Below are 18,767 nucleotides of genomic sequence, written 5' to 3' on the forward strand. Positions count from 1 at the left end.
AAGGCTGGCAAGTGACATACTAGTGTTCTTAACAAGAATAGTAGCTGGACCTTCCTGTAAACTAAAGTAAAATTTCCTGATTTAAAAAAAAAAAAAAACTTCATTTCTGATACAATTCTCTACATATAATCTTTCTTTTCAGCCTAAGTGCAAATATTTGTATTTGATGACTTTGATACCAAGTGGCCCGTCCAGCTGCAGAAAGAAGGTATCACTGTGCTCACTCAGTCCTTTCAGGGGACTTTAAACTCTGCATTCCCAATGGCGTTTGAAGGGAAGCAGAGAAGGAGCCCTGGGGTCTGAGGGACTGTACGCAGTACAGGCACAAGTGAAGCAGACTGGTACAGAGGGCTGTTCCATTGAAATGGAAGATGTTTGCTCAGAGTAAAAGGGTCTGAGAACAGACAGGAAAAGATAGAGGTTCCAAGTCAGTCACACTGGGCAATCACACCAATGTGATACAGTGAGGGTGGGAACAGCGGAGTGATCTGGAATAAGCTTCCCTGCCTTCTGTGGGGAGGGCTCTGTATGGACCTCAACAGCAACCGGTGACACGTGTAGCCTCCTACAGTCAGAATTATCAACCCATCCACCTACACATGGTGCCAGATCCCGAAGATGTCACTCTGAGAGGAGAGACCTGGAGTAGCTAGCCCACAGCTGCTATGGTATGGCACAGCCAGTGTCCATGTGACATCACAGGTCTGGGCACTCCACTGAGCATAAGGGCACACACCACTAAACTGTGTGCATGTCATCATGACCTAATTGCCCAGAAATCCCCTCACTTACAGAGGGGACACTGGAGCTGAGTGAGATAAGTAAAGGCATTTGCTCGGTGACTGCAGATGAGGCAACCCAAGGACGCTGCCAACACCCTACATGTCGTCACAACCTGTGTAACTTAGAAGCATTCAAATACAGACAGGCCCTCAGTGGTCCTGACAATGCACAGATGCCAAGAGCCCCACCTGTGGCCACTCCAAGGTAGCTTTTGAAGTCCCCTGGCAACAAAAGGAAATCCATCGTATGCAAATGTCTACAAGACTGTTTTGGTTTTTACCAGCTCTAGAGGTTGAGGCTGGGGTTGGGACTGTGGCTGGAGTTGGGGCTGGAGTGGAGGTTGGGCTGGCTCTTTGCTCAGAGTTCTCAGAGGGTGAAACTGACTTTGCTCTCTCACGCACAAAATGAACGCCGCTGTGGCGTCCACCATCCCCGAGAGCAACCAGCACTTTAGAAACCAAGAGGGAGAGCGCGCAGCTCTACACAGCAACCATGCACAGCCCCAAGTCCTTTCTGTTGGGCCACTCTCTTAACACCAACCACAAACAGAGAATGGCAGTGACAACAATCAGCCCCGAGGTGGCTCCACATGTCCTGTGGTCCATCAGAACACTGCACCAACAAATACACTCTCAGAGAAACAAATGTTCACCAACGCATACAACAACCTGACCTTTAAATAAAAATACTTTATTCATCCCCAACAGGTTATCAAAACGTACATTATTAACCAAGTAAAAATGGTACTTTGAATTAGTCGACTAGAACTTGGAGTATTTTTATTTACCTTTCTAAGAATAAAGCCCACTCCAATGTCCTTGACACTAAAGGTCTGCAGTAAGGACTTAACAATGACATATAAGCAATGTGTGGGCCCCAGGCCACCACAGAGCTCACATTCTCACTTGCATTTAGGATACAGAAACTTACATTAGGGTCACCTTCTTTTACCAAAAACTCCAAGACATCTTCATTTCACATCATATTTATATAACCTTGTAATGACACAAAGAAGACAGCACACCTTGTGTTATTACAGATGGATGTGCACACACACACACACACACACACACACTCACACACGCACGCACGCACTCACACAAACGTACACACACAGAAGATAAAGTGCAGCACAGCACATTTTGTCTGTGACACTCACTTTCTCGGGGTGATGGGAGCAGGCAGCCCTGTGGGGGGCGAGGCCGTGCTCTACCTGACACCCGAGTCCTAGCTGCTTTGCCGTCCCTGTGGCTTCTGCCATTGTAAGCTGAAAACGCAACTCCCCAGAACTATGAAGAGTGCTCCCCAGTGCCTCAGGAGGGCTCCCCTTTCTTTAAGCACTCAACACTGTTTACAAACACATTCCCAATGAGCTCTTGTCGTAACAAGTACAATTACAGTCACTTTAATGAAAGCAAGCATTCAACATGGCCGTGACACCAGCCACCAGCCACTCCTGCAGGCAAGTGCTAGGCCCTAAAATGTCACAAGTTTTTGGCTGCGTGTTGTTTTGACATTAAATTATTTTACTAAGGACTGCTTTTGTTCCTGAGATGAGCACATAAATTAACTAGTTTTCTATGAAGCTGCCACTAGGCCCCTGCTCCTCAGCTCCGCACTGTGTGCGGTCACACTGGAGATCAGTCCTCCCCGTGGCGCCATTTCTGTGACTCGTCCTGCCGAACATCTGGCCTAATTTGGTTTCTCATGCCACCTAACACATTTGATGTTGCTTCAGTGGCCACAATGAGGGGTTTGACGACTGCGGGTGGGATCTGGCGCAGGACCTCACCCACAGCACCCGTGACCCCTCTGCTCTCGTGCTCGCGGGCCGCCGTTTCGTAGATGGTCTGAGCTGTGTCCGTGATTCCCTGCAGAGGTGAGGAGGCAGGAAAGAGAAGCACAGGTCAGACGCTCAGGTGCCCACACTAGTGCAGTTCAGCAACATGTCTCCACCTAGACCATCACAGAAACAACGGAGACATCCAGCTACCTAGACATGGTCCCAACTGCTCAGAAACGTGGCACTCAGCAGGATTCAGCACTTCTCTGTGATGCTACTGTGTGGAAAACGGGGCTGAATTTGTTCAAGTGAGGAGCCACAGAAACACATCCTGACCTAAATGCAACTTAGGCCTCAATGACGTCCTCCAGCTAAATACAATTCTGCAAACAGGGCGTCTTGAGCACATGCTCTTGATAGAGGACTACAATGAGAACTTCTGCTGCAGCACAAGAAAGCGCCGGGAATACTGTCCTCTGCAGTTACTGGCCATGTGTGAGAAAAGAACCATAGAACATTCCACTAAGAAGCCAAATCAAACACTTTTCTGGGTTACATAGAAAATCCAGAGACCATGAGGTAGGAGTCTGAACCATAGCTTTGCCAGCATTCCTCCTTTGTCACCATGGCCAATATGCACAGGCTGGCAGTGACAGAAAGTGTGGGTCCACTGTGATAGCTTCCGCGATCATGACCCAGAATCTAGCTGTCTGTGTGACAGGCTAGCACACAGACAAACAAGCAGCTGCACCAGGCTGACACAAGTCCACCAGGACTAAGAAATGGAGGTGGGTGTTCAGAAAGACCCACTGAGCCGGAGATATGACTCGGGTAAAGGCCGATTTCAACTGTCTGGTTGGCTGTGTCAAGAATCACCTGGGAATGGAGTCTCAAGGAAGGACTGTCAGGGTTAGAGGGCCTCTGTGGGGATCATCTTAATGAACAGAATTAATGAGAAAGGCTACTGTGGATGAGACTATTCCCTGGGCAGGGAATCTCAACTGTACAGAGTGGAAAGGAAGCTGTACACCAGCAGCAATGCTCTCTTCTGACTGTGGAAGCAAGCTCAGCTGCTTCACGCTCCTGCTGCCTTGACTTCCCCAACATGGCACACTGTGCCCTGAATGGTGAGCTAAAATAAACGTTTTCTGCCTAAGTCCCTTTATCAAGGCCACACAAGCATAAGGACTAGAATTTGGATCCCAATACACATATAAAAGGTGATGCCAAGTGTTTGTCTGTAATCTTGACACTGGAATTAAGAAATGGAAATAAAGAACTTCAGACCCAATTCTCTGGGACCTCAAAGCCTTCTGTGCTGTGAGGACGGCTGTACCTTCTGACTATTGTCAGGATACGGTAGAAACACACCTAATGAAACCCCAAAATGAAATCCTACATAGAATGATGACAAGCTTCTCGGTGTCACAGCAGTATGAAGGAAAAGGAGCAAAAGGCCCCATCAGGAGGACTGGAAGACAGCAACACAGCACTCCTGATGCCCTAGACCCGAGAGAACTCCACACACTGGTCCTTGGACTTCCACATAAACACTGTGGTATGTGATCTCCATAAAGTAAGCAGAACAGTAAATAAATGTAAAACACTAGCGCGGAGGTTCCCATATTACACTCGACAATTCCCCTGGAGGACAGACTTCTTGTGTACGTGAACTCAGATACAGCTAAAAGACATTCCTCATTTCAGCATCACACAGGGAACAAAATGGAAACTAAATGCCCACCATTAGAAAAGAATGAATGGTATCTTCCTATAACAAATGCTTTGAGGCTGTATAAATGGCATCTTGTGTCCATGGATGGGCCTTGAAAGATAGGTTACAGGACACACACGGTCCTCTTTAGACAAACTCAGAATATAAACACTTCTGTGTTCTGCTCAGGAATACTTGCATAATCTAACTGTGCAAACAGGTTCAGAAAAGCTGGAACACCTCACAGTGGTAAAGACCTGGGAATGGGGGCAGGGCTGGGTCTTCCCGGAAAAGCAGCACTTCCTAAGCAAACCTAAGGTAAAGAACTGAACACAGCAGTGAGGAAGGCTGTTTCAGCCCACTCCAGCACACCCCTGCGAGCAGCCCACCATTTACTACTGGGATTTCTCCTGCTTTCCACACACGGGTCGTATGCTGCTACTGGCAGCTACGGTCTGCTGCTATGATTCCTCCAGAACATGAGAGTCAGCAAACACTGCCTGTGGGTGTGCTGGTTGGCTTTGGTATGGGTTACAGTCGTCTGGGAAGAAAGCATCAACTGAGAAAATGTCCCCACCAGACTGGCCTGTGGAGCATCTTCTTAAGTGACTTATGTGACGGTGTCACTCCTGAATCTATAAAAAGGCAGGAGAAACCAGCTGTGAGGAAGCTGGGAAGCAGTGCTCCTCTGAGTGCTCTTCTGTGGCCTCTGCTTCAGTTCCTGCCTCCAGGTTCCTGCCTCCAGGTTCCTGCCAGGCTTCAGTTCTACTCTGACCTCCCTCACTATGGATGCAATGTGGAGTTCTAAGCCAAAGCAAAGCTTTTCAAACCCTCCCCAAGTTGATTTTGGCCATGGTATTTCACCACCTAACAAAGACAACAGAGAAGCAAGCCAGTCCTGACTTGTCGGCTGAAGTTTCTACATACCTCTTTTACAACACTGTAGGCCTTGGCCACACCTTCCCTCAGGTCTACTGGCTGGTGGGCTAACCGGTGATGAGGAAATCTCTTTGCCTTCTTGGGCTCAATGGAAAGGGTACTCGGAGACACCATATCGTACGCAGTCTCTGCTGCTGCCTGGGGCATTTTGTGGAAAGGAAGTAATGAGTTAGAAGACACTGTAGGAGCTCAACCCCAAGAGTGGAGGGAGGGGCTCTCCTGCAGGGGTAAAGAGAGCCCATAGAGAAAGACTGTGCCTCTGCTTCAGCACGTGGAACAAGAGCTTAGGACTTTCCTATTGTGAACAGGGACCGTAAGCTGAAAACTGGCATCTGGACTGCGCTGGCGTACTCAGCCCCTCCCTCTTATTACCCAGAATGCCTGTGTTACTCTGTAATGCTTAATGTCTCACAGAGCAACTTCCAACACTTTTGTTTGCCCCATTACATGTTCTTAAACTTAGCTCTTACCCTTTCACACTGCTCCGTGAAATAAATCTCCTGATAATTCAATGGTTATTTTCTTAAACTATGCAAGCAGACTTAGCATTTGTTCTACAACTTTGTTACCTAAGTGTTCAGTACTAGATATCTAAGTAACTACCAAGCACCAAAGAGGGCATGGTAGTGCACACCTGTGCACGCCTGAGTACTTGGGAAGCTAAAGACCAAAAGTATGAGGATAGTGTGAGCTATATAGCAAGACTTTGTTTCAAAAAAATCAAGAGTAAACTAAGTATGATAGTAAGTCATTACAAGTGATGTCTACCCTCAACATTTTACACATCCTCATGGTATGTTTGAAAAAGTAGCCCAGTTGTTGGTCCAGGGCACGCATCTGTCCAGATGAGGCAGGTCAGGAAGTACCTGTATGGTTTGGACCATTCTGTTTGTGAGTTCTAGGGCAGCCATTGCAGTTGAGGTACCAAAGGAGGCGGCGCCTCTCTGGAAGCCTCTGACGATGCGGCCGTCCTTCCGGTACTGCTCGATGGGCAGCCACACCAAGTCCTTAAGGCCTTGCACTAGACACAGAAACCACAATGAGAAGTGCAGATGAAGAGTCTAACCCTGTGGCTCCTCATCTCATTCTGAGGTCCAAAGAGCCAGGCTTCCCAACAGAAATACAGGCTAAGCAATGTGTGTGATTCAAAGTGTTCTAATAATCATTTGAAAAAGAAAAAAAAAAAAAGTTCAAGGGTGGGTAAACATCATTTTAATATTTCTAACCCATACACACAGACACACACACACACACAGAAACATACACACACACACACACACAGAAACACACACACACAGACACACACACAGACACAGACACACACACACACACACACACACACACACACACACACACACACACACACAGTCTAACCCTAGATGGAGGGTTCTGACCCTGAAACTAGAAGCAAAGTTTTACGTGCATGTTAGTACGCATGTAGGTTTCATACAAAAATGTTCTTCATGTAGACTCTCAAGGCAACCCACCTAATTGAACCAGTGAATGCATAGGGCCAACACCTCCCAGGATTCCCGGTAGCTGGTTCTTCTTAATGTCACTGAGCCATTCGGTGATTGCATATGAAAACAATTTGTCAATACCTAGCAAACTAGAACAAATGACTGTCAGTGCAAAGAAGAAATAAAGGCACAAACAAAGTCGGGTCTGTCTCTGTTTAGAAACTACATATTACAAGTGCAAAGTACTACACATGCTTCAAAACAGCCGAGTGCTTCCACATTCCAGAGAAACGTACACCAATCATTGCGTGGGTCAGTCACAAGACTGCACTATGGGTGCTCTGATAACAAGAGACAAGACAGATGGAGAAAGATGCCTATCATGGAAGCATGCATGTGCATGACTGTTTCCCACTACACGTATCCCTTGATCATCCATGGCTCAGCACAGGCTAGCCCAACCAGTCACAACCACATCTGTGTTCCTGCATTCTCAATAAGCTAATTCACAGCTCCAGTCGGTTATCTTAAAATATCCTAAACTACAGACACTTTCAAGAAATACTACTCTGTTCCAGTCTCTTCTCCTCCTCAAAGTAAACTCTAGCCCTGATCAGGACAGTGCTCCAGGCTAAGCTCCTACAGACACACAGGCAAGTGTACAGACACATCTCCACCCTAGCTTTAGTGCCCTCACCTTCACACCTCAGCAGGCCTGTCTACTCACCCATGCCGATAGAAGAGCCTCTTCAGCTTTAGCTCTGAACAATTCAACTGAGCCAGGCCAATCAAAATCCCAGCCAACGTACCCTGAAACAGGAAGGATGGCCAATCAGTCCACAAACTAAGGAGAGACTCAACATTTAACACAGCTGTTACTAAGTTTAAGTGACATTCTTTAATAAAGATAAACAACACTTAAAATATTTACAGAAAAAATGTATTTTATATGGTATAACCAACCCATTAAATCAGTTAATGATCAACATGTATGAAATTTCACTCACAGTACTTAGAATTTACTTTAAAAGGTATTGTACTTTGTGTCAAAACACACACGCACATATATAAGCTATGACAGCACTAAGTTCATCTATAACTTGTTTACTGAACTGCTCAGTGAGAGATGGCTCAGAGGGTAAAGGCACTCGGAACCAAGCCTGACGACCTGAGTTCAATCCCCAGGCCTCTACAGGGAAGGACAGAGTCCACTCTCATCCCATCCTCCACATAGTGCCTCCCTGCCTCCTGCCCTCCCTCCCTCTACAGTAAACAAATGTCATAAAGATAACTATACAGTCACGCAGTTTCCACACCTGGTCCATTGACACATGTTTGCCGTGATAGTCAAGCCGAATAGGAACTTCTGCCGTGAATCTGAATTCTCTGGGGGAGCAAAGGGAATCATTTACATTCAAATTACTGATCATGAAATTAGACCTAATTTATTAAAAATAAAAACACAACCACAAAATAAATTATAAGTACATTTTATGTCCTTAATAAAAAAGGATGTCTTTTAGTTCCTCCTTGTCTTAAAATCATGACTAAACAGATAAATTCTCTTTATTGTTTTTAACTGTTTTAAACTTTTCTTAGTTTATTAAATATTTATTTAAATGTCCTCTATTGTGTTTAAATGTATTTAAATATTGTCACCAAAAACTTTCCTTGGTTTATTAAATGTTTATCCTTATGAAAAATGTTTACATATTCTCATACAGAGGACAAAATAATAAAAGTGACCTTCAGATTTAACAAGTCAGAAAAGGCAAGAAGATCACCCCTGTTCAAAGTGAGCAGAGTTAGGCCCCGGCCTGGCCCCTGCTTCTAACACCACAAGTGTGGATGCAAGTGTGGACGGTCAGTGCTCTGAGGCTCAGTTCTTCGTCACTGTAAAAATGACATACACTGGTGAAATTTGGTGAGAATTGTTTCAATTAATGCTTGTAGACCGATGACAATGTATCAGCACTTGGGAATGCTGGGTGAAATTAAAACTATATACTGAGAGCAGACGGCAAACTGAGGGCTCAGAACCTGAAACATGATTTTACCCAACAGAGTAGATGTTCTTGGTTACACAGAAAACTTCTAGAGAAGCTCACCCAGCTACTGCTGCCTCAGCCCTTCCCACTCCTCTCTTCCCATATGGATTCAGTAACAGCCACTTGCAGAGGGAGGAGGAAGACTCTTATGGCATCACTGGGAAGTCAGTGAGCAGGTGGGAGATGGTCAGGACCTAACTCAGCAGCTCCCTGATCCCCACAGGCCAGCCTAACTCTGGGCATTAACCTCCATCTGTGGAGGAGTAACTGAGGTGCTACCACTCATTACCACTTCAGGGTTCTGGACCCTCCAGAACAGAAATGAAATCTATAAGATATTTTCCATATTTCAAATAACTTAGCAAAAACTAAAAGAATCCACATTTGTGGGCTGAAGAGATGGTTGAGTGGTTAAGAGCACTGACTGCTCTTCCAGAGGTCCTGAGTTCAAATCCCAGCAATCGCATGGTGGCTCACAACTGTCTATAATGAGATCTGATTTCCTCCTCTGGTGTGTCTGATGACAGCTACAGTGTATTTACATATAATAAATAAATATTTTTAAAAAAAAAATCAACATTTGCCTAAGTTAACAGGTAATACTACACAGGTCTGTCTTACTTCAGCTAGATTATTAAGAATGTCACATGTCTGTATCCTCAGCTACTTGAGAATAAGGAGGGAAGGTCCAGAGTTTGAGGCTAGCCTGGCCCACACAGTGTGACCTGTCTTCATACGAAGTGTCAAATTTCTTGCTTTCAAGATTATAATTACAAATTGGCAATCTATGTGATTACTACAATATAAGACTTGAAGTTGTCACTAAAATACAAATTTTCCTAAAAATAAAAGAATCATTGTAGGAAAATAACAAAGGAGAACATTAACATTTTTCAGGGAAAAGTGTCGACCTGGCAGAGCCCGTATCTGTGGCCCTCCCTGCCTTTCCTACACGGCATTATTTCTACGTCTACCACCATTATACAGCATCTTTAAAACATGATGGCACTTGTAAATATGCCCACTTGGGCTATAGAGGTACAGAGACCTGGGGTTGGGGAGTGAGTTTCTCTTTGATCCTCCCCTTTCCATCAATGCCAAGAGTTTAGCCTTGACCAACAAGGAAAGAGGAAAGGAGGAAAGGTCAGATCGGCTGGCCAAGGAGGAAGAAAGCCCAGAGAGAGGCCAGCTGGCCACCCTGTACTACAGCCAAGCAGCAGTGGTGCAGGGGCCTGGGCTCCCCGAATGCTCACCCGCCTCAGGAAGAAGACATAACAGGGACTGAGAGGAGTAGACTGAGGACTCAGAACCAGGGAAAAGAGCAGCATGTGGTGAGGCAAATGGCCGACACGCCACACCCTGTTTATGAGGGCACATTCACATAGAGACCTGAAGCGGGCAGCAGAGGAGTTCTCACCACAGACTCAGGATTACTATAAGGAGTGCCAGCTACACACACAGCAGCCCAAGTTTATACACCAACATTAAAAAACACTGAAGCCACCTCATGCTTGTCAACCCACCCATGCACTCCAGAGCATGAAAACTTCATTTCTTAGCAAAATAAATGCACTTACCTAAAAAACACAGGCTGGTCACTAAATGAAGTTTCCTCAGTTGAGAAGTCCTCCTCCAGTCCATTACTGCCCTCCACTGAACTGGCACTACGGTTTGGGGGAGGTTGTTTTGGCCCAGGAAAAGAAACAACTAGATTTGGCTCCTTTGAGGTACTCAAATGCCTTGGCAAACTGCAGGTGACATCAGCTCCAGGGGACTTTGTAACTGAAAACACAAGGGGCTTTTGAAGTTAGCTCTGCTACCTTCAAGTACCAGCTTTATAGCAACTGAGGCTGACGGCCTGCACACTGCACTTCACTGAGGAAACAGTCCTGTTACAGAGCTGCTGTTCTGTCCTTATGCTGTTACTGCTCCACTGACACATCTGTGCTGACTCACACACATGAGCGTGGAACACACATTACAAATGAGAAAGAGCAAGGCAAGCACATTCTCGAAAACAGCACAATAATTAAAATCAATCTACAGACAGCCAGTCCTGACTTAGCAATATGTTAACCTCACAAGGGAGAGAAGTGTGTACATTCCACAGAAACTGCTTGGAACATCAACTTGGAGCTTTTCCTAGCAGTGTGTAGTGCTGTCCTCTGATGGTGCTGGGTAGCCATGGCTCTTCAGACAGTATCCACCAAGGCGTGCAGCTGAGTCAGTACTATGTGGCCTCAGGCACTAGATTCACTTCTGAGTGACACCACAATGGCATTCTAAGGAAGTGACCCCATCCTAAGTCAGAGTCTTCCTACTTACAGCAGAACCCTCAGACTGTGTATGTTAAGTACCTTCTGGATCTGGAGTTAGTAGGAGCTCCACTTCTGTAGAAAGGCTGGTGAAGAAATCCTTGAGGAAGAACAAGGCATCCTGGAATGGAGACAAGTCACTGTAACTGCAGGACAGCATCTGAGGTCTCAGTCCCAGTCATTCACCTCACATAGCAGCCACTGCACCTCAAGGTGGCATTTCTACCACTCTGCCTCTGCAGTGCTCATTCCTGTTCTACACATGCACATTCGTGCGCACACACACACACACACACACACACACACACACACACGCACGCACGCACTCACGCACACACACATTGCAAAATAGAGAAACTAAAAACCAAACAGCTAGGCCTGGGTGGGCATGGTACGCTTTAGTCTCAGGGGCACTGGTCCACAGGGAACACACTCTTCACATCCTTCCCTCCATCAAAAACTCTAACTTTATATAAAAAAATTCACATCAAACACAGTAGTATGAGTGAGCTACAGGGTCACAATGTTGCAACACACCAAAAAGGTCTGACTTGCAACTTCTAAGAATTTAGTTTCTTGCTATTCCATTTACATTGTATTTAAATGACACAGATGACAATATTGTAAGTAATGTGTTGCCTAGAGGTATGAGACAGGTCCACCAATATGGAAGATCCTGGTTCTGAGGCAAGGAGCAGGTGCACAGAGGGTTCCATAGTATGTCACACTAGGTACGGGTACTTATTATTTACACTGTACATGCTTATTACATGTTTATATCATACTCAGCATTACACTAGATGTAAGTGTCTTAACTACAGCACTGTTCAAAAAAGGAAAATAGTAGGTATAGATTTGTTCTTGAAGAAAAAAGGAAGCCTAAGGACACACAAGAAACCCTGGCTTTTTATGATTCTCTTTTTATTATATGTTTATGTCCCACTATAAACAGCGAATTACAGCTACTTCATGAAAGAATATACAGCAATGGCTAATAAGCGCGAGAAAAGGCTGCACATCATCAGCCATCAAGGAACCCCAAACGAAGACACTCAAACACTACATACAGTATATAAAATTAAAAGGATGAACCAGGTTTGGCCAGGACAAGAAAGCAACCAGAACTCTTACTGCTGCTGGGGGCAAGTTAAGTGGCTGCTTGCAGTAGCTGAATGACTGAGACCTTCTGCTTTTATGTTCTATATGCATATAGTGGAAATATACATACTATTTGTAAAAATATACATGCATACAAAGTACCATAAACACTTATAAACAAATTTTATAATGGCCTTATTTATGAGCACTAAAAAATAAGTGCAAACCATCAGTCAAATGGGTAAGCCGGGCCTATGTAGAGTGTGACACCCCACAGGGCCAACCTGTGACAGACGAACCTCACAGACATAATCCAGAGGAAGGAAGCAAACATACCCCCTTCTATTCACACAGAACCACAGCCCAGGAAGATGTCAACTGAGGTGATGGAAAGATGAAGGGCTATTTCAAGATGGGGAAGCCGACTACACAGGGTGGAGAAGACATGGTATTTCAGCTGATAGAGTATATCAAGCTCCTCTGCAGACTTAAGATCTCTACACTTAGTTATATAAGAATACCTCAGCACAGTCATTTAAACATTTAAGACTTAGGTTCAGTATTCAATGGTAAACTTTGACTGTAAAGCATTTACGCCTAGCCTGAGGTTCTGTGACAGAGGAAACTAACAGTACAGTGTGGCTTAAAGGAATTACTTTAACATTATGCTCACTCCGTGACACAGGATGACACCATGTGACACAGTTGTCTCTCAGATCACTGATCCCTTACAGGAATCATGCTTTATAGCTCTGCAGAAGGACTCGTAGTCGATATTAAAGAAAACCTACAAGTGCTGTTTCATGTGCCCTCCCCAGCCAGAGGTGAGCCCCAGGATGGCCTCCCACCCAGGCCAAAGCTCTGGTGCCTTCACACCCTTGCCTACCCAGGCCCTTGCAGTCCTTGCAGCTGGTGAACAGGCCAGAGGAGTACCATAATCTCCAGAAAGCCCTTCCTGATCATCCCTTGCTCTCCAAACTCCGTCTTCTGCACAGGAATGCCTGTATCCACACCTATATCCATGAGCTGTATTCACCACAGAGACTAGGTGCACCTGCTCCGTTAGCTCCCCCACCACAGAGAGGTCTTTGGAGACAGGACTGTCTTTAGTCCAGAGTAGAGATGAGGAAATCTCTGCACTCTGTCCTCCTCACACATATTCCCAGTCAACCATGCGGGAGGTCAGGAAGTCCTGCTTCCCCGACATCTTACCTCTCCATTGCCTAGTTACACAACCTCCACAGTCCTCAGCACCACAGACAGGACCTATTCCCACACTGCGTGTCACTCACTGCCTAGCTACAGGCCTAGTGCTCTTTTGATGCACGTGCACTTCACTGTAAAAGCAACGCAGCTTTTCAAATATAGGAGAAAGCAGTGTATTAGGCCAAGCACTATCACCCCTTAACTTACGTGTTTTCATGAGATATGAAAACAGATTTGTGGTCTCATGTACAATTATGGTGTGACATCTCAACATACAAGTGAGGAAAGGAGCTTACATAGCTGTGGTACTTGAGTCTTGGCGGACATTTCTCATGCGTCCTCACTGTGACCACAGTTCCTGCTTGCTCCACTGTTGTCTCTAAGATCAATATCTCTCCCTTACAGTAATTACACTTTATAGCTCTGCAGAAGGAACTGTAGTCAGTACTGTAGAAAACTGAGCCTGTTGAGATCGGGAAGGTCATTCAATAAAGATGACTCTGACTTAGTCTTCTCTTGGTAGGAATCTCCACAGATCAACATCCCCATTAATATTTTATATTTCTAGGAAGCCATCATATGAATAAACTAAAATATGGATATCAAGGGACTAGAAGGGAAGAGCACTTGCTGCTCTGGAAGAGAACCCAGGTTCAGATCCCAGCACCTGACCCACACTGTGCAACTCACAAAGCACCTCCGGCTCCAGCCCCAGGGAATCTGAAGCCCTCTTCTAACTTCTGTAGGCACCTGCACACATGTGTGCAAGCAAACACACACACACACACACACACACAAAATCTGTAAAGGTATGCATATCAAATATAGTCTCATTTAAAAAAAACCAAATCTAAAGTTTGACTAGCTCAGAACCTGCAAACCCAGTGTCCTCTAACACCCATGGCTCGTTCTTTCAGACTTGCCTGCTCTGTTTACAGTATGAGCATTTCACTTGATATCTGAGATGCCTGTCACTTGCCTGTAACAGATTATCTAAATTTATTTTAGTGACAACATCAAATCAGTATTATTCAGCCAAATAAATAATACTACCCACAAATATGCCAGCCTGAACCCAAAGCGATGAAAGGTTTATCCAGAGATTTTGCTATTTTAAAACTGCAGGTATGTTCTGCAGCTGCTGCTTGCTTTAGCTGATATTCATCTAAGTTCATAGTCCTGATCTACAGCACACAATGCCAGGCACTAAACTAAATGTCCCTTACATTATCGTCCCATTTAATGTTCATGATACATGTATGACTGCCTCTCTCATTAAGGAAAGCCCAAGGATATTGGATAGAAAGAAATTTTCTTTACAACTTTCCACAAATCTAGTTTATGGCCTCTTTACTAATCATTTCCTATTTTGTCCTTGTGCTTAGGACAAAAAAGTTCTCTTGCAGAATGTATAACACAACCCCTTCCAACATTTAACCTATCCGGGAGTCCTTACGTCTCTAAAATATATGCAGACCTTGAGTTAGGTGTCCACGTGCAAAGAATCCTCAGGACCATAGCATTTACTCACCAAAAGGCCAGACTTCAAACTTCACAAATGACTACCACAAAGTTCACCTGTGGCCAACAGTCACGCCTCACTCTCCTCACACAGGTGTCCGGTGGTGGCCAACAGTCACGCCTCACTCTCACGAATGCATCGACCTGCCCACTGCACAAACCTGGTCAATATTGAGGCGAAGAGGCATCAGGGACACTCTCAAGCAGCATTCCTGTGGTGACCTGCCGGACTCCGGACGAACGTGCAACGCTTTAATTGTCAGCTACAAGAAAGAGAAGAGCATTTCCCCAGTGACACAATGACCTTGTTCTCATTCAAACAATAAATAAGTAAATACTAAATAATCATATTCCCGTCTAAGAAAAAAACTGCAACATTTTGAGTTTGAGGCCAACCTGGGCTAGATAGTGAGAACCTGTCAAAGAACAAAGAAGGAAGAGGAGGAAGAGGCTCATATTTATCGTCCCTTCCTTAAAAGCCTGTCAAAACCTCGAGAAATCTTATCCGTCTCTCTTGAAGGACAATAGCAAATGAGGACTCTGCGGATGCTGAAAGGTGTTTGCTGAGATCGCAAAGCCAGTGCACTGGCCCCGTTAGACAAAAGTAAAAATGTTTTTCCAGAACAAATCAGAGAGTGGGTTTCAAGGCTTCTTACCATGTTGGAATGAGCTTTTCGAGGCATGTCTTTGCTGCAATACAGGTATAAAAACTTATTCATCTGTGACGTTGCCAGCCGGTCTCGAATTTCAAGATCCTGAACGATGAATACCTGCCTGGAGACCGGGTGTTCTAAGAGGCTGGACTCACACTCAGGCTTACACGGGGGATAGACTTCATGCTGAAACTTCACCTGGACAGACAAGAACAACACAGCAATCTTGACTGTCTCCGTTTTTTAAAGAGATTTTATGTATTTCTATTTTGGGGCTGAGTTTGTCTATGCACCATGTTTATGAAGTGCCCACAGAGGTCAGAAGAGAGGATAGAATCCCCTGGATCCGAGATTAAAGCTGTGAGCCTCTTGGTCAAGCTAGGTGTTAAATCAATGTAAATGCCATCAGAGATTGGTCCCTATGGCCTCCAGATGTTCATAGGGAACATTCTATAGGTGTAAATCAAAGGTAGGCCTTCCCAGACAAATAATTCAATAGAACAGAGTTATTCAAGTGACTCAAAAAGAAAGGCAAATGCTGGGAGGAGCTCAGAAACTGTATACTACAAAGGCCACCAGGAATGGCCTGGGAAAACAAAAGCACCTCAGGCATCTCAAAGCATGAAAAAAAAGTGAGAGTTCTACAAGATCCTTCACTTCTCTGCTCTGTGGGCATAACAAGAGATCACCCAACACTAATCACTGACATGGCTACCGAAGTGATTCTTCTTTTCAAAACGCCATCTTACCTTGCTTAATTGTATTTCCATTAAAAAGTCATGGTTCCTTCCTTTGCCCCCACAGACTGTGTGACGTCCGTGCCTTGTAGGTGTTTGAGAAGGTGAGCTATGGGGACTACTAAAAATGTAGAAAAAAGAAAAATTCCTTGTTAAAAGAATATTTTATTTAATAAATGACACCAGAAAATGAAAATACAAAGAGAAAGCAGTACAGAACCACTGGAACGTTCCATAAACGGCACTATCAGCCAAATCATATTACTTAGCCAGAACCAGGGGTATAAGCCTATAATCCTGGCTACCTGAGGCTGAGGACAGGTACACTGATACCTGTCTGAGCAGAGTGAGCTCCTGTGTATAGCAAATGCTTACCATGTGCAATGCCTTAGGCTCAAGCCCCAGTGGCACTGAGGAAATGTGCCATTTATAATGTAAATATGTTGAAAATGCAATTTTATTACCATGATTAGAGTAGGTATTTGTTTGCTAAATATTCAGACACAGAGCAAAACCAAATCATGATTCCAGACAGTGGATACACTAGGAATGAAGCTTCAGAAATCTAAGTCAACAACAGAAAATAACTAAGCCTGGACAGAAGCATTCCAAACTAACCAGTAAAGAGAAAAGGGAACTCAGCTGCTGTGCCAAACGGTTCTGCCCAGGAAGCTCCTAGGGAGACACACGTGTTCCAGCACACATATCTGTGCTTTCTATGTGTTCTCTTCTCACATGACTGAGTGCTGCTTTTCTTACTCAAATAGCTCTGGGAATGGAGAGATGGCTCAGAAGTTAAGAGCAATGGCTGCTCTTACTGAAAACCTAGACTTGGTTCCCAGAACCCACATGGTGGTTGAACCATCCACAGCTCCAGTTAAAGGACAAAACTCCCTCCCTTCTTCTGGCAACCAAGAGAAGCAAGCATGCATGTCGTGCAGACACTGACAAACACACACATAACATAGTAGGAAAAAAGTTTACAAAATAAAAATACTTGGCTCTACTGTTAGCTGCTAAGGGGCTGGGACAAGAACAGACTCTGCCTGACACACTCGCTTCATTCTGTGGACATTATTTAGTCACACAATGTTCTCTCTCTCTCTGGAACTGAGGGCAAGGAATGGGTCTGGTTTATTTCCATAAACAAATGCATGATGGGTACCTAAAAATGCTTGCTGAGAGAACATCTTCTAAGTCAACATTTTAGTGAATATATGACAAGTACAAATGATGTCACAGCCAACTTTAGGTATGACATTTAAAATATGTATTTGAATGCTAACTCACTCATCCTTAAGATAAATTCCAGAGCTGGAAAGATGGTTCAGTGGTTAAGAGCACTGACTGCTTTTCCAAAGGACTCAAGTTCAAGTCCCAGCACCCACATGGCTACTAACAACTGTCTATAACTCCAGTTCCAAAAGATCCAACGCCCTCTTCTGGCCTCTGTGGGCACTGTACACGTGGTACACTGACATACATCCCCACAAAACATTCATACACATAAAAATAATAAACCTCATGTGTTTTTCTATGGACAGGTGTACTGACCCATCAAATGAACTTACGTGTAACTCTTAGCTGGAGAAGTTGGAGGGGCTGTTGCAAAGTCCTTGCCTCCATAAAGATGCCACACCAGAGAGACCTCTTTAACCACATATCTAATGTCAGGGATGGGAAAGTGGAGTGGCGCTTTGCTGCTGTCCGTCCTCGTGATGGGCAGACTGAAATAGTCATCTCTTATCACAATGGCGTCGTCAACCATGATCTTTATCACTGGCTCTTCTTCCTTCTCCTGAAACACACCAACAGTAGTGCTCTCCTCACATCAGTAACTGATATGCCTCACAGGCCAGTGGGCTTCCCCGAGTCCACGTTCTCTAATGATGTCAGTATGTAAAATGGGGTAATTATTCATTTTCTTTGACGTGGGATCTTACACTATACGGCTCTGATTGGTGCCTTAAACTTGAGGCAATTCTCCTGCCTTCTGAGACCTGGAATTACAGGCCTGCACCACCACACCCAGTGGGGAATAGTTTCTGACATTAACATCATCATATAACATATTGTACTTTATTGGTCTTAAAATAAGATCTTTTCTATAAAAATCACCTTATGAATAATTTTTAAAGTTTGTATTTGATAATGAAAGTATAGAGATTGTGTGTGTTTCTATTATATATATTATAGCCATACTGCATTCTAAACCAAAATCTGACAAATTTCAACATATTAATTAAATCACTGTTCTAATTACAGACGTATCCTGAGTTGTTCTGTTTGTTTTTATTTTACCTGAGAGTTCTCAGAACCTGTCACACAGACATGGTCACCACCACTCTGTGTGCATTCATCTCAGCCTGTCTCCTGTCCTTTGACTGCACTGCCCTGACACATACTGCACTTCACTAACTGTAGAAAGCTGTCCAAGTGCAGTGCAAGTAGTCAACACCCATTTATACAGCACTAACGTAAACTACAAGATGAAGTAATTTTCAAGTGGG

General features: G+C 44.5%; 1 protein-coding gene across 1 annotated transcript in view; it reads right to left on the minus strand.

Annotated features, from left to right (window-relative positions):
* Positions 1–1,452: 1,452 nt before the first annotated feature.
* Positions 1,453–18,767, minus strand: part of ATG2B (autophagy related 2B) — a 62,050-nt gene continuing 44,735 nt past the window's right edge. Inside the window, exons 31-42 of the mRNA XM_080932631.1 lie at positions 17,829–18,055; positions 16,270–16,378; positions 15,524–15,718; positions 15,029–15,130; positions 11,085–11,163; positions 10,305–10,509; positions 7,996–8,065; positions 7,407–7,489; positions 6,707–6,828; positions 6,086–6,240; positions 5,208–5,357; positions 1,453–2,654 (exon numbers count right to left, since the gene is read on the minus strand). Of these exons, the coding sequence (XP_080788757.1) occupies positions 2,424–2,654; positions 5,208–5,357; positions 6,086–6,240; positions 6,707–6,828; positions 7,407–7,489; positions 7,996–8,065; positions 10,305–10,509; positions 11,085–11,163; positions 15,029–15,130; positions 15,524–15,718; positions 16,270–16,378; positions 17,829–18,055 (1,728 nt within the window). The 3' untranslated portion in view covers positions 1,453–2,423. The remainder of the gene's footprint in view (positions 2,655–5,207; positions 5,358–6,085; positions 6,241–6,706; positions 6,829–7,406; positions 7,490–7,995; positions 8,066–10,304; positions 10,510–11,084; positions 11,164–15,028; positions 15,131–15,523; positions 15,719–16,269; positions 16,379–17,828; positions 18,056–18,767) is intronic.

This window comes from Micromys minutus (assembly GCF_963924665.1).
Source record: "Micromys minutus genome assembly, chromosome: 1".
In the NCBI taxonomy this organism is placed as follows: domain Eukaryota; kingdom Metazoa; phylum Chordata; class Mammalia; order Rodentia; family Muridae; genus Micromys; species Micromys minutus.